At 50.2% G+C, this 23,124-nt stretch overlaps 1 protein-coding gene across 1 annotated transcript in view; it reads left to right on the forward strand.

Moving 5' to 3' along the window:
- Positions 1 to 23,124, forward strand: part of LOC135976157 (deleted in malignant brain tumors 1 protein-like) — a 90,106-nt gene that overhangs the window by 39,953 nt on the left and 27,029 nt on the right. Inside the window, 7 exon segments of the mRNA XM_065570734.1 lie at positions 2,924 to 3,253; positions 5,286 to 5,615; positions 8,366 to 8,695; positions 10,883 to 11,197; positions 15,332 to 15,661; positions 18,985 to 19,308; positions 21,579 to 21,908. Of these exon segments, the coding sequence (XP_065426806.1) occupies positions 2,924 to 3,253; positions 5,286 to 5,615; positions 8,366 to 8,695; positions 10,883 to 11,197; positions 15,332 to 15,661; positions 18,985 to 19,308; positions 21,579 to 21,908 (2,289 nt within the window).

A 23,124-nucleotide genomic window follows, 5' to 3' on the forward strand; every position in this document is an offset into this window, starting at 1 on the left:
CTAGCACTGGGGCTCCCCTACTACAATGAGCTGAAATTGCTAAGAGCTGAAATCACAAAAGAGCTGACATCACTGAGGCTGTGTTAGCTAGTGGGGGAGCCTGAAGCTATATTGCTAAGCGGCTGGCGGAGCGGCGAGCAGAGTGGAGCCTTGCGAGCGGAGCGGCGAGCAGAGTGGAGCCTTGTGGGAGCGGCCCAAGGGTCGGCTGAAGTGGAGCAGAGCTGAGCAGCTCACAGGTCGGTGAGCAGAGTGGAGCAGCTGCCAGAGCAGTTCGTGGGACGGCGGGAGCAGCTCATGGGACAGCTGGTGGAGTGGAGCGGCTCGTGGTGAAGGCTGCGGCGGAACCCCGTCGGCCTCGGATCACGTAAGGTGCCCCTTAACACCCTGCCCCCCCCCGAACTCTGGGGCTGCACTGACCAGGGACAGAGACTTTGGGGGGTTGTTGGACTTTTGGGACTTTGGTGAACTTTGGGTTGCTGGTTTCAAGAACCCAAGGGAAAGGACACAGCCCAACTTGCTGGGGTGGGTTTTTTTTGCTCATGGTTTGTGTTATGAATCCTGTTTGTGGTGTTTTTTCCAATTTAATGCTGATGTCATTTACCTCATGTTATTAAACATTTTCTGTTACACTCAGACTCCGTGCTTGCGAGACGGGAAGTATTGCCTCTTAGGGGCGCCCAGGGGGTGGTATGTAATTGTCCCAGGTCACTGGGTGGGGGCTCGAGCCGGTTTTGCATTGTGTTATTGAAACGGAACCCCTAGATACAGAACCCGGCCCTTGTTGCTGCCAACTTAGATGGGCAGAAGGGTTACATGTCCCTTCATGCTTTGACCACTATTCCAGAGGACCTGTGTCCATGCTGATGATGGGTTCTGCTCGATAACAATCCAAAGCAGTGCAGACTGACAAATATTCATTTTCATCATCTGAATCAGATGCCACCAGCAGAAGGTTGATTTTCCCTTTTGGTGGTTCAGGTTCTGTAGTTTCCGCATTGGAATATTGCTCTTTTAAGACTTCTGAAAGCATGCTCCAAACCTCGTCCCTCTCAGATTTTGGAAGGTGCTTCAGACTTTTAAACCTTGGGTTGAGTGCTGTAGCTAGCTTTAGAAATCTCTCATTGGTACCGTCTTTGTATTTTGTCAAATCTGCAGTGAAAGTGTTCTTAAAACGAACTACATGTGCTAGGTCATCATCCTAGACTACTGTAACATGAAAGATATGACAGAAGGCAGGTAAAATACATTGCAGGAGATACACAATTTTCCCTACAAGGATTTCAGTTACAAATTAAATTAACACATTACTTTTTGATGAGCATTATAGAATCATAGAATATTAGGTTTGGAAGAGACCTCAGGAGGTCATTTAGTCCAATCCCCTGCTCAAAGCAGGACCAACACCAACTAAATCATCCCAGCAAAGGCTTTGTCAAGCCCAGCCTTAAAAACCTCTATGGATGGAGATTCCACCACCTCCCTAGGTAACCCATTCCAGTGCTTCACCAGCATGCTTCATCAGCATGGAAGCATGTCGTCTGGAGTGGTGGCCGAAGCGTGAAGATGCATATGAATATTTAGCATATGTGGCACGTAAATATCTTGCAATGCCACCTGCAAAAGTGACAGGCGAACGCCTCTTCTCACTTTCGGGTCATGTTGCAAATAAGAAGCAGGCAGGATGGTCTCCTGTAAATGTAAACAAACTTGTTTGTCTGAGAGATTGACTGAACAAGAAGTAAGTGTGCAGTAATGTAACTAAAAAAAAAAATCTACATTTGTAAGTTTCACTTTCACAATAAAGAGATTACACTACAGTATTTGTATAAGGTGAATTGAAAAATACTATTTTTTTACCATTTAACAGTGGTAATATATGTAATCCAAAATACAGTAAAAGCTGTTTTATCCGACGCTACACCAACTGGAAAGCTCTATAAGTTGACATTTCTGATCTTTATTGAAATGCTGGTTTATAGTCCGTTTGGCGCGGGGCTGGCAGGGGGTTGAAGCGCAGGAGGGGGTGCAGAGGAAGGGCTCTGGGAGGGACTTTGAATGTGGGAGGGGGCTTAGTACACAGGAGGGGATGGAGGGTGTTGGATCCAGGGGCCACTCACCTCGGATGGCTCCCCGCAAGTGGCGATTTTCCCAGGCTCCAGCTACTCCTAAACGGAGGAGTTGCAACAGGCTGCTCTGCCTGCTTCCCCTCCAGAGCCAGCTGCACAGCTCCCATTGGCTGGGAACCATCGCCAATGGGAGCTGCGGGGGTGGCGCCTGTAGGCGGAGGGAGGGCGCCAAGCCCCCTGCTTCACCTCTGCCTAAGAGAAGCCAGGACAAGTTGCTGCTTGCGGGATGCTGTCCAATGAGTCTGGCACCCTGCACCCTATCCCACGCCCCAGCAGCCTGCCCCGAGCCCCCTCCTGCACCCAAACGTCCTCCCAGAGCCTGTGCTCCACACCCCCTCCCGTGCCCCAACCCCCAGCCCTGCACTCCCACCCAACTGGCATTTTTCATTTACCAGAACACCCCCCTCAGCATTACCCCAACATGCCAGATAAAACAACCTTAACTGTAATAATATAAAGTGAGAACTGTACACATTGTATTCTGAGTTGTAATTGAAATCAATATATTTGAAAACATAGAAAAACATCCAAAATATTTAATTTATTTCAATTGGTATTCTATTATTTAACAGTGTGATTTAAACTGCGATTAATAGTGATTAATTTTTTTAATTGTGCTTAATTTTTTGAGTTGATTGCGTGAGTTAACTGCGATAAGTTGACGGGGAGTGAACCCCAAACAGGCAGTTGCAGAGGTTATTCAGACCCATCATTGGGAGGGACTACATCCCCCAGCATCACTAGTCATCAGATGCACAGGAACCTCCCTGAGTGTTTACTCCCTTGGGGCTTTGCAGACTTAGGAATTTCAGAAGTGGGTCAGCTCCGACTGGTGAATGGCCCAAGTCGCTGTGCTGGGAGAGTCGAGGTGCTTCACAACCAGCAGTGGGGAACCGTGTGTCATGATGGCTGGGACATAACTGAGGCTGGAGTTGTGTGCAGGCAGCTGGGCTGTGGGACGGCGTTATCGGCCCCTAGGAAAGCTCGATTTGGGCAAGGATCTGACCGTATATGGCTGGATGACGTCATCTGCAAAGGGACAGAAGCTGCCCTCTTCGATTGCAAGGCTCATCCTTGGGGAGACAATAACTGTAACCACGGAGAAGATGCCAGTGTTGTGTGTTCAGGTAACCTTCGTCTGCCACCATGAATGTTGCAGGGAGGAGGGTGGGAAGCTCATTATGGGGCATTGTCCCCTCACAGCCAGTGCTGACCCCAGCATGGTGCTTGGGGCCTGTGCTTCAGGGAGCAATATGGCGGTTCCTGTAGGGAGCGCTCTCCTCTCAGTCTGTGCTGTTCCTAATTCCCCTGTGTGGTTCTATGGGCCTGTGCTGCAGGAAACAGTGTGGGGGCTCAGTACGGGACACTCATGCTATCCCCAGTAAGTCAGTGCTGGCCCCAGTGCCCTAGTGCAGTGCTAGGTGGCCTGTGCTGCAGGTAGGGGGTGTCAGTAGGGGGCTATATTGAATCTAGACTGCCCTGCACGGTGCCTCCTGCCAGTCATCTTGGGAATTAGTTCTTCATCCTCTAGAATGCCCTCTACTGGCCGATATCTCGCTTGCCTCGGGCCCCCGTGTCCCTCCTGGACCCTGCTGTCCCGTATCCTGGGGTTCTGCCCACTGCAGTACCCCCACACACTGGGTCTCCCCTCCCAGGGGAACCCCCACCCTTTACACCCACCTTGCCTTAGTGGCTACTGCCAGTCATCATCTAGCCCCCGCTCAGTGGGGCAAACCGCAGTCTGTAAAAGGCCACTCATCATTGGCAAGGGGGTTGGACCAGTTGCCTCTGCCTCACCCCGGGCTGCAGCCTCAACAACCCCAGTACCTGTTTTGGCCTTTAACTAGGCCCGCAGCCTGGGGATTTGCACGCTGGAGCTCCCCAGCGCCTCTTGCCTTTCGCTAGCTCTGTTCTTTTCTGTTCCCTGAGCTACCAGTCTTTCTCCCTCCAAAGCTGGAGGAAGCCTTTTTATAGGGCCAGCTGTCTCCTAATTGGGCTTGGCCCCAGCTGTGGCTGCCTTCTCAATCAGTCTATACTTATTGGCTCTCAGCCCCAGGCCTCCCCAAGGGCTGCCTTTTAATCCTTTCAGGGCCAGAGCAGGGTAACTGCCCAGCCTCAGGAGATCTCTCCATTTGTAGTTGTGCTGGCCCTAATGACTAATGCCGGAAACAGGTAAAACCATGAACAAAACCCCTATCCCAGGGTACATTGGGAAGTGGCTCTCCTCCACCACGTATGACTGTCTGTATTGCTGCCCCACAGGCACAGTGAGAAGATTGGTCTAAGCCAAATCTCTGCATTGCAGCAGTCCCTCTGGCCAGTCCAGTCAGGGGCCTATTAAGCCTAGCCCAGGATCTGCGTCCCAGGTTGCAAATAGACAGATAGAAGTTAGGGCTTCTGATATTCATCAGCATGCCAGTCTCTTCATCCCAGAGCTGCTGCCCCTCTGTGAGGACACAGCTGTCAGCCCATCTCTGCCATCATTCATCTGAGACTGGTACTGGGCTGGCAGCACTAGACACGAGTGCAGCAATGGCTGATACAAAACGATGTTGCCAAGTCAGTCGTGGCAAGTCAGGAGGAACCGCAGGGGCAGGTGTTTGCTTCAGGAGGGGGCCGATCTGCTTGTAGGGAGTGTGCATTGCCTCTGCCCTGGTCGGAACCATTGTCAGCCTGGTGCGCAGCAGGTTCCTTTAAATTCGATGCTGATGTCAGGCTAAGGCAACCACTAATGACACAGGTGACTGTGTTCAGCTCCCAGTCACCAAGATGCTAATGCCAGCGTCTGTTCTGCAGCACTGCACAGAATCCCACTGGAATGAATACCAGCACCAGGAGCGAGGGTGTAAATCTGCTCCCCAGGAGGTTCCTGCCAGCAGTGCGGGGGGTGATCTTTTTCATTAAGAGCTCTAGTGGGAGCAGTCGGTCAGACTGCAGTCCAGTCTGCATAACTAGGTGACAGCTGGCTGGGAGGGGAGTGGAAAAATTTCAACATTGCCCAAGTGATTAGCCTGGTCAGTGGTGGGGAGCCCTTGACAGGCAGTGGCTGTGTGCAGAGATTGGTCAGACTGTTGGCGGGAAGGGCTGTGTTCCCCAGCGACAGGAGAGATCAGAGGCCCAAGAACCTCCCTGAGTGTTTATTCCCTTGGGTGTTTGCAGACTCCGGCATCTCCGAAGTGACTCAGCTGCGACTGGTGAACGGTTTGAGTCGCTGCGTTGGGAGAGTCGAGATGCTTCACAACCAGCTCTGGGGAACTGTGTGTGATGACGGCTGGGACTTACAGGATGCCGGAGTCGTGTGCAGGCAGCTGGGCTGTGGGACGGCGTTATCAGCCCCACGAGGAGCTCGATTTGGGCCAGGATCTGACCGTATCTGGCTGGATTACGTCAACTGCACAGGCACAGAAGTTGCCCTCTCCGATTGCCGGGCTCGGCCTTGGGGAGAGAATAACTGTACCCACGGAGAAGATGCTGGTGTCGAGTGCTCAGGTAACCCTCCTCCATCACGTCACTGTGGGTGGTGCAGGGATCGGGCTGGGAAGCTTTCAGCACAGACCCAGCTCTCCTGTCTGAGTCAGCACTGACCCCAGTGCCCCAGCATGGTGCTAAGGGCCTGTACTGCAGGGAGCCGGTTCAGGGTCACAGTAAGTGTCACTCTTCCCATAGTGTCAGTGCTGACCCCATTTCCCCCACACAGTTCTACATGCCTGTGCTGCAAGGAGTAGGATGGGGGGCTAGTAGCGGGCTCTCTGTCCTCGAAGTCAGTGCTGTCCCGAGTGCCCCAGTACATCACTTAGGGCCTGCGCTGCAGGGAGCAGTACGTGTGCTCAGTGAGAGACCCTCCCCGTCACTGATCGCTCTGATCCCCCTGCCCCACTACAGCACAATGGGGCGCTGGGTAACTGTAGATCCCATTTGTGGGATTTGGGGTCAAATGGAGCCTGCAGATGCTCAGGGATCCCTTTATGTGGGTTTCCTACCCCTGCCACTCCAGGTGATTTCCATCTCAGCTAATTACCTCTGAACCTATAATATCCCCCACTGCTGTGACTGGAGACTGGGTTCTTCCTCATTCCCTCTCCTACACAGCCCATGAGTTTCTGTGCCTGATCTCTCAGCTGCCCTTTTCCACCCCAGAAGTGGCTGCATGGCACTGGTGGGAAGTAGGGCTGTTAAGTGACAAAAAAAATGTATCGTGATTAATCGTGCAATTAATCGCGCCTTTGCACAGTAATAGAATACCATTTATTTTAATTTTGGGGGGATGTTTTCTCCATTTTGCAAATATATTGAATTCAATTACAATACACAATACATAGCAGGAGATACACAATTCTCCCCCCCAAGGATTTCAGTCACAAATTAAATTAACATATTGTTTATTTAACGAGCGTTATCACCATGGTGGCCAAAGCATGAAGGGGCATATGAGTGGTTAGCATATCCAGCATGTAAATAACTTCCAATGCCAGCTGCACAAGCGCCATGCGAACACCTCTTCTAACTTTCTGGTGACACTGAAATTAAGAAGCAGGCAGCATTATCTCCCATATATGTAAACAAAGTTGTTTGTCTTAGCGATTGGCTGAACAAGAAGTAGGAGTGAGTGGACGAGTAGGCTCTAAGTTTTACATTGTTAAGTGCAGTTATGCAACAACAACAACAAAAATCTACATTTGTATTTTGCACTTACACGAGAAAGAGATTGCACTACAGTACTTTTACGAGGTGAATTGAAAAATAGGATTTCTTTTATCATGTTTACAGTGCAAATATTTGTAATCCAAAATAATAATAACCAGTGAGCACAGTACACTTTGTATTCTGTGTTGTAATTGAAATCAAAATGCTTGAAAACTTAGAAAAACATCCAAAATATGTAATAAATTTCAATTGGAATTCTATTGTTTAACAGTGTGATTATGTGACAGGGTCAGGACTCACCACCGCTGTCACCTCCTGCTGGTTGCTCCAGGGATTAGCTCTTGTCAGCTACAGAGTGCCCTCTGAGTGTGGTTTCTCACCCATGGTCTGCTCTGCTGGTTTGGGAACCACGTTGCTCCCCACTTGGTGGTGTCTGCTCCAGGACACTGCCCTCTGGCAGTGCCCACTCCTCCACCCTCACCCCCTTCCGGGGGCAGGAGTGGTTAACGACAGCCTTCGGCTTCCACCTGCTTCAGTGGCCAACCACAACCCCAAAGTCTAGCCCCTCCGTGGCCAGGTGCAGTGCAAAGGGGTAAGGGGGGGACCCAGGCCCACCCGCTACTCTTGATCCCGATCCAGGGACCCTCTAGTGGCAGCCTCTCTCTGCCCTCCTTCTCTCCCCTCTTGTCCATCTATCTTCCCTGGGCCACTTCCCCTTTGGCCCTGTGCACCTTGTCGACCCTTTTTAGCAGGGGCAGCCTGGCAGGTAACTAGGTCGGAGCTCTCCTCTGCTTCCTGGAGCCTGCCCAGCACTGCTCTGTCTAAGGTGCTACCTCCTTTCCTCAGGAGCCAGTCCTTCTCCCTTGCTAGTCAGAGAGAGACTGCCTTCTCCTTTGCTAGGCAGCCTTTGTATAGGACCCAGCCCGGCCCTGATTGGCTGCCTCTTCCTTGGCCCTGATTGGCTCTCCACAGGCCTTCGCTGATTGGCTGCTGGTCTGTGCAGCCTCTCTGGCCTGTCCCAGCCCTTTTCCTCATGGAGTGGGGCAGCCGCCACCTACAGATTAAAATTGCGATACATTTTTTAAATTGTGATTCACTTTTTTGTGTTGATCATGTGAGTTAATTGTGATTAATCGACAGCCCGAGTTTGAAATAAAATGTTTCGGGTATTCCGCACTTTCTGAGAATGACATTTTCCTCGAACCTCCTCTAGCCTTTCTCTTTCTGGTGTTGACGCTCACTTACCCCCTCACTGCTGGAGAAACACAGGTCCAGCACCAGAGACAACCCGTAACTGCTGATAGTGGGAGGGCCGAATGAACATGCTAGGTATAAGCCAAGCAGCAGCTCGGGGGTGGGGATGGGGGGCATGTGACCTGGCACCCAGATGGATCAAGTATCAGGGGGTAGCTGTGTTAGTCTGTATCCACAAAAACAACAAGGAGTCCGGTGGTACCTTAAAGACTAACAGATTTATTTGGGCAGTTGCAGAGGTTATTCAGACCTGTCATTGGGAGGGACTACATCCCCCAGCATCTCTACTGATCAGATGCACAGGAACCTCCCTGAGTGTTTATTCCCTTTGAGTTTTGCAGATTCTGGCATTTCAGAAGTGGCTCAGCTCCGACTGGCGAATGGCCCGAGTCGCTGCGCTGGGAGGGTCGAGGTGCTTCACAACCAGCAGTGGGGAACCGTGTGTGATGAGAGCTGGGACATAACTAATGCTGGAGTCGTATGCAGGGAGCTGGGCTGTGGTACGGCGTTATCAGCCCCAGGCGGGGCTCGATTTGGGCGAGGATCAGACCGTATCTGGCTGGACAATGTTCACTGCATAGGGACAGAAGCTGCCCTCTCCGATTGCAGGGCTCGGCCTTGGGGAGACAATAACTGCACCCATGGAGAAGATGCCGGTGTTGTGTGCTCAGGTAAACTTCTTCTACTACTATGCGTGTTGCAGGGAGCAGGGTGGGAAGTTCATTATGGGGTATTGTCCCCTCACAGCCAGTGCTTACCCCACCATGCTGCTTTGGGGCCTGAGCTTCAGGGAGCAATATGGCGGTTTAAGTAAGGGACTCCTTTCGCAGTCGCTGCTGACCCTAATTCTCTTGTGCAGTTCTGTGGGCCTGTGCTGTAGGGAGTGGGGCGTGGGCTCAATGCGGTGCCAAGGGCCGCTGGCATGAGAAAGCCTTGTTTGTGCCTGCTGGGGGACAGCTCCCCAACTCCCTTGGCCACAGGCCACACAAGCCGTGTCCTCTAGGCCTTGTGGGGTGGTCTCTCTCCAGGTTGATGATAGGCAAACTCCAGCCCCCAACAGCGCCCAGCCCCTGTCCCACTGGGCATTCACAGCAGTCACAGATCTGCTGCTCCCAAAGGAACAGGGCCGCCAGCTGACCAGCTCTACCTCCCACCTCTGCCCCAATCAACATACAGCCCTAGATCCCCTCATAGTGACAACAAGAACAAGTGATTTCTCAGAGTGTAGAGATTCGAGGGGTAGCAAGGAGAAGGGTTGGAAATAAATGGTTCAACTCCCAATCACCAAGATGCTTATGCCAGCGTCTGCCCCACAGCATTGCATAATATTGCACTGGAGCGAATACCAGTGTGATGGGTTTGGTTACAGAAACCCTCTTGGGACTGTCACCTGATGTGCTGAGACTACCTCTGAGCCCATTTTCTCTGCCAGTTTGGGCCTCCAGAACCCTGTCTTGTTGAGACAGATATGGTAATCTGCTGCAACGCAGACCCATGGTATGACCCATGCCCCCAAAGCTGCATTCTTAACTGATAAGTGCCCCTGTCTCTAGCACCCAGACACGCAGCTCCCAATGGGATCCAAACACCAAACAAATCCGTTTTATTCATTATAAAGCTTATACACAGTAAAACACATTACTTTCTTAATGAGCATCATCAGCATGGAAGCATGTCGTCTGGAGTGGTGGCCGAAGCATGAAGGGGGTATGAACGTTTAGCATATCTGGCATGTAAATACCTTACAATCACACCTGCAAAAGTGCTAGGCGAACGCCTCTTCTCACTTTTGGGTGACATTACAAATAAGAAGCAGGCAGCATTATCTCCTGTAAATGTAAACAAACTTGTTTGAGCGATTGGCTGAACAAGAAGTAAGACTGAGAGAATGTGTGGGCTCTAAGTTTTTTTTCTGAGTGAAGTCATGTAACAAAAAAAATCTACATTTGTAAGTTGCACTTTCACAATAAAGCGATTGCACTACAGTACTTGTATGAGATGAATTGAAAAATACTATTTCTTTTACCATTTTTACGTGCAAATATTCGTAATCCCAAATATGGTAAAAACTGTTTTATCTGACACTTCACCAACAGGAAAGCTCTATAAATCGGCATTTCTGATCTTCATTGAAATGCCAGTTTATAGTCCAGTTGGTGCAGGGCTGGCAGAGGGTTGGGGCACAGGAGGGGGTGCGGAGGAAGGGCTCTGGGAGGGACTTTGAGTTTGGGAGGGGACTTAGTACACGAGAGGCAGTGTGGGGTGTTGGATCCAGGGGCCTCTCACTTTGGATGGTTCCCCGGAAGTGGTGACCTGTCCCGGGCTCTGGCTACTCCTAGAGGGAGGTGCGTCTGCCGGTTCTGCATACTGCCCTCACCCAGTGCCAGCTGCACAGCTCCCCTTGGCTGGGAACCATGGCCAATGGGAGCTGCAGGGGCAGTGCCTGCGGGCGGAGGGAGCGTGCCAAGCTCCCTGTTGCGCCTCCCCCTAGGAGCAGCCAGGAAAAGTTGCCTCTCAAGGGGAGCCACCTGAGGTGAGTGCCCCCCGGATCCAGCACCCCACACCCGATACCGAGCCCCAACTGCCTGCCCCACTCCCCCTCCCAAACTTCCTCCCTCTTAGTTAACCTGCATGTTTCATTTACCGGCGCCCCCCATTCCCCCAACAAGCTGGATAAAAGAACTTGAACTGTAATAATATAAATTGACAGGGAGTGAACCCCTAACAGGCTGTTGCAGAGGCTGTTCAGACCCATGAGTGGGAGGCTCCACCTTTACCAGTGTCACTAGTGATCAGATGTGCAGGATCCTCCTTGAGTGTTTATTCCCTTGGGGTGTTTGAACATTCTGGCATTTCAGATCTGGCTCAGCTCCGACTGGTGAACGGCCCGAGTCGCTGTGCTGGGAGAGTCGAGGTGCTTCACAACCAGGTGTGGGGAACCGTGTGTGATGACAACTGGGACATAAGTGATGCTGGAGTCGTGTGCAGGCAGTTGGGCTGTGGGACGGCGTTATCAGCCCCTCGGAGAGCTCGATTTGGTCAAGGATCAGACCGTATCTGGCTGGATGATGTCAACTGCACAGGGACAGAAGCTGCCCTCACTGAATGCATGGCTCAGCCTTGGGGAGACAATAACTGTATCCTCGGAGAAGAAGCCGGTGTTGTGTGCTCAGGTAACCTTCATCTACGACCCTGCATGTTGCAGGGTGCAGGGTGGGAAGCTCATTATGGGGCATTGTCCCCTCACAGCCAGAGCTGACCCCAGCATGGTGCTTGGGCCCTGTGCTTCAGGGAGCAATATGATGGTTCCAGTAGGGAGCGCTCTCCTCTCAGTCTCTACTGACCCTAATTCCCCTGTGCGGTTCTATGGGCCTGTGCTGCAGGGAGCGGTGTGAGGGCTCAGGAGAGGACGCTCATGCTCTCCCCTTGAAGTCAGTGCTGGCCCCAGTTCCCTAGTGCAGTTCTAGGGGGCCTCTGCTGCATGTAAGGGGGAGTCAGTTGGGGGCTGTCATAACTATAAAGGGAAGGGTAACAGCTGTCCTGTGTACAGTACTATAAAATCCCTCCTGGCCAGAGACTCCAAAATCCTTTTCCCTGTAAAGGGTTAAGAAGCTCAGGTAACCTGGCTGGCATCTGACCAAAGGACCAATAATGGGACAAGATACTTTCAAATCTTGCGGGGGAGGGGGGGAAGGCTTTTGTTGGTGCTCTTTGTTTTGGGAGTGCGTTCGCTCTCGGGACTGAGAGGGACCAGACATCAATCCAGGTTCTCCCCATCTTTCAAAACAAGTCTCTCATATTTCAAACTTGTAAGTAAAAAGCCAGGCAAGGCATCTTAGTTTTACTTTGTTTTTCTCAACTTGTAAATGTACCTTTTACTAGAGTGTTTATCTTTGTTTGCTGTACTTTGAACTTTAGGGTACAAATGTAGGGGCCTGCATGAAAACTTCTAAGCTTAAGTACCAGCTTAGCTCTGGTCCGCTGCCACCATCCCAATGGATTCCCTCCCTTGGAAGCCTTGAGAAACCTTTCACCAATTCCCTGGTGAATACAGATCCAAACCCCTTGGATCTTAAAACAAGGAGAAATTAACCATTCCCCTCCTTCCTCCCACCAACTCCTGGTGAATACAGTTTCAACCCCCCTGGGATCTTAAAACAAGGAGAAGTTAACCATCCCCCCTTCTTTCTCCCACCAACTCCTGGTGAAAACAGATCCAACCCCCTTGGATCTAAAACAAGGAAAAAATCAATCAGGTTCTTAAAAAGAAGGTTTTTAATTAAAGAAAAAGGTAAAAATCATCTCTGTAAAATCAGTATGGAAAATAACTTTACAGGGTAATCAAACTTAAAGAGCTCAGAGGACTCCCCTCTAGTCTTAGGTTCAAAGTACAGCACAGGTAGGTGCGCTGTGCATTAGGGAGGCTTTGAAGACCAGTTTCACGACTGGGTAGACTACGGTGTGATACTTGTGTGTGTTTCTCCTTGATGCAAACCTGCCCCCTTTGTTGATTTTAATTCCCTGTAAGCCAACGACCCTCCCCGCTTCGATCACAGCTGGCAAAGGAAATAAAGTCACTATTGTTTTGAAACCATTCATTCTTTCTTTATTAATTTTTTTTTAAAAAGGGAGATAACTGATAAGGTAGCCCGGGTGGGGTAGGGTGGGGTAAAGGAGAAGGGGTGGAGGGAAGGACAAGGCTACATTGCTTATTGTAGCCACACTACATATCAAAACTGTTTGAATAACAGCCTTCTGTTGCTTGGGCCATCCTCTGGAATGGAGTGGCTGGGTGCCCAGAGCCTTCCCCCACCCCGCATTCTTGGGCGTCAGGGTGAGGAGGATATGGAACTTGGGGAGCAGGGTAGGCGGTTGTACAGTGGATGCAGCAGCAGTCTGCACTCTTATTGGCTTTCCTCCAGCTCCACCAGACACCTGAGCTTATCCGTTTGCTCCCCCATTAGCCTCAGCATTGCATCCTGCCTCTTCTCATTGTGCTCACTTAAAGCTTTCCTGAACTCTACCACTGAATGCCTCCATGCATTCAGTTGTGCCCTATCAGTGCGGGAGGACTGCTTGAGCTCGGAAAACATGTCATTGCGAGCCCGTTCTTTTTCCTTCTAGTCTGTGATAACCTCAGGGATGGAGATGATAGGGGGAATATAGAAACATTTGCACCTGCGGTGGGATAAAAAGGAGAGTAAAATTTAAGATGATACATTTCTGAGAACAAAAGGGAGACTCTTTCACAGTGAATCAAGCAATTCACAGCAGACAGCACATGTGCTTTAGGTACAAGGTCACATTTTGCCTTTTATATTGAGCGCCTGCCAGTATGGTGACACATCACACATAACTGGGCAACAGAATTTGGTTTCCAGGCAGCCATGGTAAACCAAAGGGTATGCGGGTTTGGCTTCTAATGCCTTCATAACATGTGGGAATATTTTCAAACTGCAGTGCCCTCCTTTCCCATAGCAAGCAATGCCGGTTGGGTTTGCCATTTAAAAGGAGGGGCTGCAGTTTTCGGGTGGAATTGCAGCACACACCTCCCCGCACCCTTCCACTTGGCTATTTGGGATGATCCCTTCCCCCCGCCGTGTGGCTATTCTCAGGGATGATCCCTTTCAGCCAAGCACAAGCAGCCCAGCATGAATGGGGTCCTTTTACTATTCCCTTACAAAAATTCCCCTATTTCAACCAGGTGCTCATGAATGATATCACTCTCCTGAGGCTAACACAGAAAGATATAGACCAAATGTTGCTTGAATGCAACCAAAACCCAGGACCATTCACTGCCATGCTTTGTGCTGCAATGATTGCAGACTACTTGCTCCTGGTTTGGCGTGGTAAAGTGTCCTTCCGTGGAGGATGAAATAAGGCGGCCCTCCCCAGAAACCTTCTGCAAAGGCTTTCAGAGTACCTCCAGAAGAGCTTCATGGAGATGTCCCTGGAAGATTCCCGCGCCATCCCCAGACGCGTTAATAGATTTTCCAGTAGCTGTACTGGCCGTGGATGCATTCCAAGTCTTCAGGGCAAATCAAACATTAAACACAATTGCTTTTAAACCCTGTAGTGTAGTTACAAATATGCACTCGCCAGAGGTGCTTTCTCTGCCTATTGGGTCGCAGATCCCACCTTGGGAGGGTATTGGCTCCAGGATGATGAAAAGGTCCTGGCTACTGGGGAGAACAGATTTACAGCTTGCCTGCTGCACATTCTCCTCCTCCTCCTCTTCCTCATCCATAAAATCCTCCTCCGTATTACATGAGACTCCCCCCTTTCAGGGGTCCATGGACAATGGTGGGGTAGTGGTAGGGTCCCCCCCTATAATGCCATGCAGCTGATCATAGAAGCAGCATGTATGGCATTCTGACCCAGAGTGACCATTTGCCTCTGTCTTTTGGTAGGCTTGCCTGAGCTCCTTAACTTTCACACGGCACTGCTGTGTGTCCCTGTTGTAGCCTCTGTCCATCACGCCCTGTGCGATTTTGGCATATATATTAGCATTTCTTCTCCCCGTACAGGAATCAGAACCAGTGTCTCTCATTCGCTCCATGCTGGAGCTCATTTGCGATTCTGGGGGGACTGCATGGTCACCTGTGCTGCTGAGCTCGCCATGCTGACCAAACAGCAAATGAAATTCAAAAGTTCCCGGGACTTTTCCTGTGTACCTGGCTAGTGCATCGGAGTTGAAAGTACTGTCCAGAGCGGTCACATTGGAGCACTCTGGGATAGCTCCCGGAGGCCAATAACGTTGATTTGCATCTGTACTACCCCAAATTCAACCCAGCAAGGTCGATTTTAACGCTGCTCCCCTCGCCGGAGAGGAGTACAGAAGTCGATTTTAAGAGCCCTTTAGGTCAACAGAATGGGGTTGCTTGTGTTGACGCATTCATTATAAAATAGACATAATGCAGCTAAATTGGACCTAACCCTGTAGTGTAGACCAGCTCTTAGTGGGGAAACCTCAGTGCTGAAGCAGGCTGGGCAGAAACACTGTCTCACAGCAGGTGATTTCAGCTCTAGTGATCACTGAAACCAAAAAGACTTCTAATGGAGCCTTAATTAGCTCTATCTTTGAAGAGTGTTGACTAACTAGGTGACAGGTGGCTGGGAGGGGAGTGAACAAACTTCAGCATTGCCCAAGTGGTTAGCCTGGTCAATGGTGATGAGCCATTGACAGGCAGTCGTTGTGTTTAGAGACCGGTCAGACCGGTCAACAGGAGGTGCTACATTCCCCAGCGACATGAGAGATCAGATGCACAGGAACCTCCCTGAGTGTTTATTCCCTTGGGTGTTTGCAGATGCTGGCATCTCAGAAGTGGCTCAGCTCCGACTGGCAAATGGATCGAGTCGCTGCAATGGGAGAGTCGAGGTGTTTCATAACAAGAAGTGGGGGACCGTGTGTGATGACAACTGGGACTTACAGGATGCTGGCGTCGTATGCGGGCAGCTGCGCTGTGGGACGGCGTTATCAGCCCCACGAGGGGCTCGATTTGGGCGAGGATCTGACCATATTTGGCTGGATAATGTCAACTGCACAGGGACAGAAGTTGCCCTCTCAGATTGCAGGGCTCGGCCTTGGGGAGACAATAACTGTACCCACGGAGAAGATGCCGGTGTTGTGTGCTTAGGTAACCTTCATTCATCACGTCACTGTGGGTGGTGCAGGGTTCGGGCTGTGAAGCTTTCAGCACTGACCCAGCTCTCCTGTCTGAGTCAGCGCTGACCCCAGTGCCCCAGCATGGTGCTAAGGGCCTGTACTTCAGGGAAACAGTTCAGGGTCACAGTAAATGTCACTCTTCCCATGGTGTCAGTGCTCACCCAATTTTCCCCACACAGTTCTTCATGCCTGTGCTGCAGGGAGCAGGATGGGGGCTCATTAGGGGGCATTATTCCCTCAAAGTCAGTGCTGGTCCCAGTGCCCCCAGCACACCACTTAGGGTCTGCGCTGCAGGGAGCAGTACGTGTTCCTCTGTGAGAATCCCTCCCCGTCGCTGATCGTTCTGATTCCCCTGCTCCGCTACAGCACAATGGGACGCTGGGTAACCGTAAATCCCATATCTGGGATTTGGGGATGAATGAATCCTGCAGCCACTCAGGGATCCCTTTATGAAGTGTGGGGTTCCTATCCCCTTCACTCTGGGTGATTTACATCTCAGCTAATTACCTCTGAACCTGTAATATGCCCCACTGCTGTGACTGGAGCAGGGTTCTTCCTCACTTCCTCTCCCACACAGCTTATGAGTTTCTTTGCCCTGTCTCTCATCTACCCTGTTCCACCCCATAGGTGGTTGCATGGTAGTGGTGGGGAGCAGGACTGTCAAGTTATTAAAATATTAATTGTGATTAATTGTGAGATTAATCATGATTAATCATGCAGTTAATTGCTCCATTACACAATAACAGAAAACCGTTTATTTCAATTTTTTTGGATGTTTTCTACATGTTCTACTTTGATTTCAATTACAATACACAATACAAAGTGTACAGTGCTCACTTTATATTTATTTTTTGTACAAATATTTGCACAGTGAAATAGAAACAAAAGAAATAGTATTTTGAATTCACCTCATACAAGTACTGTAGTTTCAACTCTTTATCCTGAAAGTTGAACTTACAAATGTAGACTTATTTACAAATAATAACCGCAATCAAAAATAAAACAATGTAAAATTTTAGATCCTACAAGTCCACTCAGTCCTATATCTCATTCAGCTAAACGCTCAGAGAGACAAGTTTGTTTACATTTGCAGGAGATAATGCTGCTTGCTTCTTGCTTACAATGTTACCTGAAAGTGAGAACAGGCATTCACATGGCACTGCTGTAGCCGGCATTGCAAAATATTTACGTGCCAGATCTGCTAAAAAATTCATATGCCCCTTCATGCTTTGACCAGTTTTCCAGAGGACGTGCCCATGCCGATGATGGGTTCTGCTCAATAACAATCCAAAGCAGTGCAGACTGACAAATATTCATTTTCATCATCTGAATCAGATGCCACCAGCAGAAGGTTGATTTTCCCTTTTGGTGGTTCAGGTTCTGTAGTTTCCGCATTGGAATGTTGCTTTTTTAAGACTTCTGAAAGCATGCTCCACACCTCGTCCCTCTCAGATTTTGGAAGGCACTTCAGATTCTTAAACCTTGGGTCGAGTGCTGTAGCTAGGTTTAGAAATCTCTCATTGGTACCTTCTTTGTATTTTGTAAAAACTGCAGTGAAAGTCTTCTTAAAACGAACAACATGTGCTGGGTCATCATCTGAGACTACTGTAACTTGAAAGATATGGCAGCAGGCAGGTAAAATACATAGCAGGAGATACACAATTTTCCCCACAAGGATTTCAGTTACAAATTAAATTAATACATTACTTTTTTAATGAGCATGGTAGAATCATAGAATATTAGGGTTGGAAGAGACCTCAGGAGGTCATCTAGTCCAATCCCCTGCTCAAAGCAGGACCAACACCAACTAAATCATCCCAGCCAGGGCTTTGTCAAGTCAGGCCTTAAAAGCCTCTAAGGATGGAGATTCCACCACCTCCCTAGGTAACCCATTCCAGTGCTTCACCAACATGCTTCATCAGCATGGAATCATGTCGTCTGGAGTGGTGGCCGAAGGGTGAAGGGGCATATGAATCGTTAGCATATGGGGCACGTAAATACCTTGCAATGTCACCTGCAAAAGTGCCAGGCGAACGCCTCTTCTCACTTTCGGGTCGCGTTGCAAATAAGAAGCAGGCAGTGTTATCTCCTGTAAATGTAAACAAACTTGTTTGTCTGAGCGATTGGCTGAACAACAAGTAAGTGTGCAGTTATGTAACAAAAATAATATAATCTACATTTGTAATATTTCACTTTCATAATAAGGAGATTGCACTACAGTACATGTATGAGGTGAACTGAAAAATACTATTTCTTTTATCATTTTAAAGTGCTAATATTTGTAATCCAAAATAAGGTAAAAGCTGTTTTATCCAAAACTTCACCAACTGGAAAGCTCTATAAATCAGCATTTCTGATCTTCATTGAAATGTTGGTTTATAGTCTGGTTGGCGTGGGGTTGACAGCAGGTTGGGGCGCAGGAGAGGGTGCAGAGCAAGGGCTGTGGGAGGGGGCTTAGTACCCAGGAGGGGGTGCAAGGTGTTGGATCCGGGGGCCACTCACCTCGGATGGCTCACCAGAAGTGGTGACCTGTCCCGTGCTCCGGCTACTCCTAAGCGGTGGCGCGTCAGGTGGCTCTGCATGCTGCCCCCACCCAGTGCCAGCTGCACAGTTCCCATTGGCTGGGAACCATGGCCAATGGGAGCTGCGGGGGCAGTGCCTGCGGGTGGAGGGAGTGCACCAAGCCCCCTGCTGCGCCTCCACCTGGGAGCAGCTGGGACAAGTTGCTGCTTCCAGGGAGCCACCTGAGGTGAGTGGCCCCTGGATCTGGCACCCCGCACTCCATCCCATGCCCCAAATGCATGCCCCAAGCTCTCTCCAGCACCCAAATGTCCTCCCAGAGCCCGTGATATACAACCCATCTCGCGTCCCAACCCACAGCCCGGCACTCCATCCCGCACCCAAACTCTCTCCCTCTTAGTTAATCAGCATTTAATGTTAATAAAACAACCTTAACTGTAATAATATAAAGTGAGAACTGTACACATTGTATTCTGTGTTGTAATTGAAATCAATATATTTTGAAACATAGAAAAACATCCAAAATATTTAATATATTTCAATTGGTATTCTATTGTTTAACAGTGTGATTAAAACTGAGATTAATAGTGATTAATTTTTTTTAATCATAATTAATTTTTTGAGTTAATCGCATGAGTTAACTGTTATAACAGGCTGTTGCAGAGGCTGTTCAGACCCGTCAGTTGAAGGCGCTATGTTCCCCAGAATCATTAGTGATCAGATGCACAGAAACCTCCCTGAGTGTTTATTCCCTTGGGGTGTTTGCTCACTCAGGCATTTTGAAAGTGGCTCCAGTCCGACTGGTGAATGGCCCAAGTCACTGCGCTGGGAGAGTCGAGGTGTTTCTCAACCATCGGTGGAGAACCGTGTGTGATGACGGCTGGAACATAACTGATGCTGGAGTCGTGTGCAGACAGCTGGGCTGTGGGACGGCGTTATCAGCCCCTGGGGGAGCTCGATTTGGGCGAGGATCAGACCCTATCTGGCTGGCTGATGTCAACTGCGCAGGGACAGAATCTGTCCTCTCCCAATGCAGGGCTCGGCTTTTGGGAGTCAATAACTGTGACCATGGAGAAGATGCCGGTGTTGTGTGCTCAGGTAACCTTCATCTACGACCCTGCATGTTACAGGGAGCAGGGTGGGAAGCTCATTACGCGGCATTGTCCCATCACAGCCAGTGCTGACCCCAGCATAGTGCTTGGGGCCTGTGTTTCAGGGAGCAATATGGCGGTTCCCGTAGGGAGCGCTCTCCTCTCGGTCTGTGCTGAACCTAATTCCCCTGTGCGGTTCTATGGGCCTGTGCTGCAGGGAGCGGTGTGGGGGCTCAATAGGCGATGCTCACACTCTCCCCTTGAAGTCAGTGCTGGCCCCAGTGCTCTAGTGCGGTGCTAGGGGGCCTGTGCTGCAGGTAGGGGGGTGGCAGTAGGGGCTCTATGGAAGCTAGACTCCCCGGTGCAGTGCCTCCTGCTGGTCATCTTAGGAATTAGCTCTTCAGCCTCCAGAGCGCCCTCTGTTGGTCTATATCTCGCTTGCTCAGGCCCCTGTGTCTCTCTCGCACCCCGGTGCCCCGTACCCTGGGGTTCTATCCACTGCAGTATCCCCACACACTGGGTCTCCCCTCCTGGGGAACCCCCACCCTTTACACCCACCTTCCCTCAGTGGCTACTGCCAGTCATCATCTAGCTCCCAGTCACTGGGGCAAACCGCAGTCTGTAAAAGGCCACTCATCATTGGCAAGGGGGTTAGACCTGCTGCCTCTGAGTAATCCCGGGCTGCAGCCTCTGCAACCCCAGCACCTGTTTTGGTCTTTAAACAGGCCCGCAGCCTGGGGTTTGCCAGATTGGAGCTCCCCAGCTCCTCTTGCCTTTTCCCAGCTCTGTTCTGTTCCCTGAGCTACCAGTCCTTCTCTCTCCAAAGCTGGAGGGAGCCCTTTTATAGGGCCAGCTGTTTCCTAATTGGGTGTGGCCCCAGCTGTGGCTGCCTTCCCAATCAGCCTATACTCATTGGCTCTCAGCCCCAGCCTTCCCCAAGGGCTGGCTTTTAACCCTTTCAGGGCCAGAGCGAGGTGACTGTCCCGCCTCAGGGGCTCTCTCCATTTGTAGTTGTGCTGGCCCGAGTGACTAATGCCAGAAACAGGTAAAACCACGAGCAAAACACCTATCCCAGGGTACGTTGGGAAATGGCTCTCCTCCACCACGTATGACTGTCTGTATTGCTGTCCCACAGGCACAGTGAGAAGATCGGTCTAAGCCAAATCTCTGCATTGCAGCAGTGCCTCTGGCCAGTCCAGTCAGGGGCCCATTAAGCCTAGTCCAGGGTCTGCATCCCAGGTTGCAAATAGGCAGATAGAAGTTAGGGCTTCTGATATTCATCAAAAAGAAGAACAGGAGTACATGTGGCACCTTAGAGACTAACAAATTTATTAGAGCATAAGCTTTCGTGGACTACAGCCCACTTCTTCGGATGCATATATATATGCACAAGAACTCCTGTTCTTCTTTTTGCGGATACAGACTAACACGGCTGCTACTCTGAAACCTGATATTCATCAGCACGCCAGTCTCTCCATCCCAGAGCTGCTGCCTCTGTGTGAGTACCAGGTGTCAGCCCAGCTTTGCCATCATTCATCTGAGACTGGTACTGGGCTGGCAGCACTAGACACGAGTGCAGCAATGGCTGCCACAAAACGAGGTTGCCAAGTCAGTCGTGGCAAGTCAGGAGGAACCGCAGGGGCAGGTGTTTGCTTCAGGAGGGGGCCGATCTGCTTGTAGGAAGTGTGCATTGCCTCTGCACTGGTTGGAACCATTGTCAGCCTGGTGCGCAGCAGGTTCCTGCCAGCGTCCCTGCGCTCCAGGCAGTTCTAAGGGGGATGGACTCTGGGTGAGGTTTTCAGGGAGCTATGGAGTCAACACATGTAAATTCAATACTGATGTCAGGCTAAGGCAACTGCTAATGACATGGGTGACTGTAATCAGCTCCCAATCACCAAGATGCTTATGCCAGTGTCTGCCCCACAGCACTGCACAGTGTCGCACTGGAGCGAATACCAGTGCCAGGAGTGAGGGTGTAAATCTGCTCATTAGGAGGTTCCTACCAGCAGTGCGGGGGATGATCTTTCTAAGTGCTCTAGTGGGAGCAGTAGGTCAGACTGCCGTCCAGTCTGCCTAACTAGGTGACAGCTGGCTGGGAGAGGAGTGGACAAACTTCAACATTACCCAAGTGATTAGCCTGGTCAGTGGTGGGGAGCCCTTGACAGGCAGTCGCTGTGTGCAGAGACCTGTCAGCAGGAGGCGCTACATTCCCCAGCGACACAAGAGATGAGATGCACACGAACCTCCCTCAGTGTTTATTCCCTTGGGTGTTTGCAGACGCTGGCATCTCGGAAGTGGCTCAGCTCCGACTAGTGAATGGTCGAAGTCACTGCTCTGGGAGACTCGAGGTGCTTCACAACCAGCAGTGGGGAACCGTGTGTGATGACAGCTGGGACTTACAGGATGCTGGAGTCGTGTGCAGGCAGCTGGACTGTGGGACGGCGTTATCAGCCCCAGGAGGGGCTCATTTTGGGCAAGGATCTGACCATATTTGGTTGAATAATGTCAACTGTACAGGGACAGAAGTTGCCCTCTCAGATTGCAGGGCTCGGCCTTGGGGAGACAATAACTGTACCCACAGAGAAGATGCCGGTGTTGTGTGCTCAGGTAACTTGCATCCATCATGTCACTGAGGGTGGTGCAGGGATCGGGCTGGGAAGCTTTTAGCACAGACCCAGCTCTCCTGTCTGAGTCAGCGCTGACCCCAGTGCCCCAGCATGGTGCTAAGGGCCTGTACTGCAGGCAATCTGTTGGGGTTCACAGTAAGTGTCGTTCTTCCCATGGTATCAGTGCTGACCCCATTTTCCTCACACAGTTCTACAGGCCTGTTTTGCAGGGAGCAGGATGGGGGCTCAGCAGGGGGTGCTCTTCCCTGAGTCATTGCTGAGCCCAGTGCCCCAGCACAGCACTTAGGGCATGTGCTGCAGGGAGCACTACGTGTGCCTCAGTGAGAGACCCTCCCCGTCGCTGATCGCTCTGATCCCTCTGCCGCTGTACAGCACAATGGGGCGCTGGGTAACTGTAGACCCCATTCTTGGGATTTGGGGTCAAATGTAGGCTTCAGATGCTCAGGGGTCCCTATATGTGTTTTTCCTACCCCTGCCACTCCGGGTGATTTCCATCTCAGCTAATTACCTCTGAACCTGTAATATCCCCCACTGCTGTGACTGGAGGCTGGGTTCTTCCTCACTCCCTCTGCTACATAGCCCATGAGTTTCTGTGCCTGATCTCTCAGCTGCCCTCTTCCACCCCAGAAGTGGCTGCATGGCACTGGTGGGGAGTAGGGCTGTTAAGTGACAAAAAAAATGTATCGTAATTAATCATGCAATTAATCGCGCCTTTGCACAATAATAGAATACCATTTATTTTAATTTTGGGGGGATGTTTTCTCCATTTTCAAATATATTGAATTCAATTACAATACACAATACAAAGCGTACAGTGCTCACTTTATATATATATATTTAATACAAATATTTGCACAGTGAAATAGAAACAAAAGAAATAGTATTTTGAATTCACCTCATACAAGTACTGTCATGCCAGCTCTTTATCCTGAAAGTTGAATTTACAAATGTAGAATTATGTACAAAAAATAACTGCAATCAAAAATAAAACAATGTAAAGCTTTAGATTCTAGAAGTCCACTCAGTCCTACTGCTTGTTAAGCCAATCACTCAGACAGAGAAGTTTGTTCACATTTCCACGAGATATTACTGCCTGCTTCTTGTATACGATGTTATCTGACAGTGAGAACAGGCGTTCACATGGCACTGTAGTAGCTGGGGTTGCAAAATATTTATGCGTCAGATGCTCTAAAGAT

The sequence above is a fragment of the Chrysemys picta genome, chromosome 17 (genome assembly GCF_011386835.1).
Source record: "Chrysemys picta bellii isolate R12L10 chromosome 17, ASM1138683v2, whole genome shotgun sequence".
Taxonomy (NCBI): Eukaryota; Metazoa; Chordata; order Testudines; family Emydidae; genus Chrysemys; species Chrysemys picta.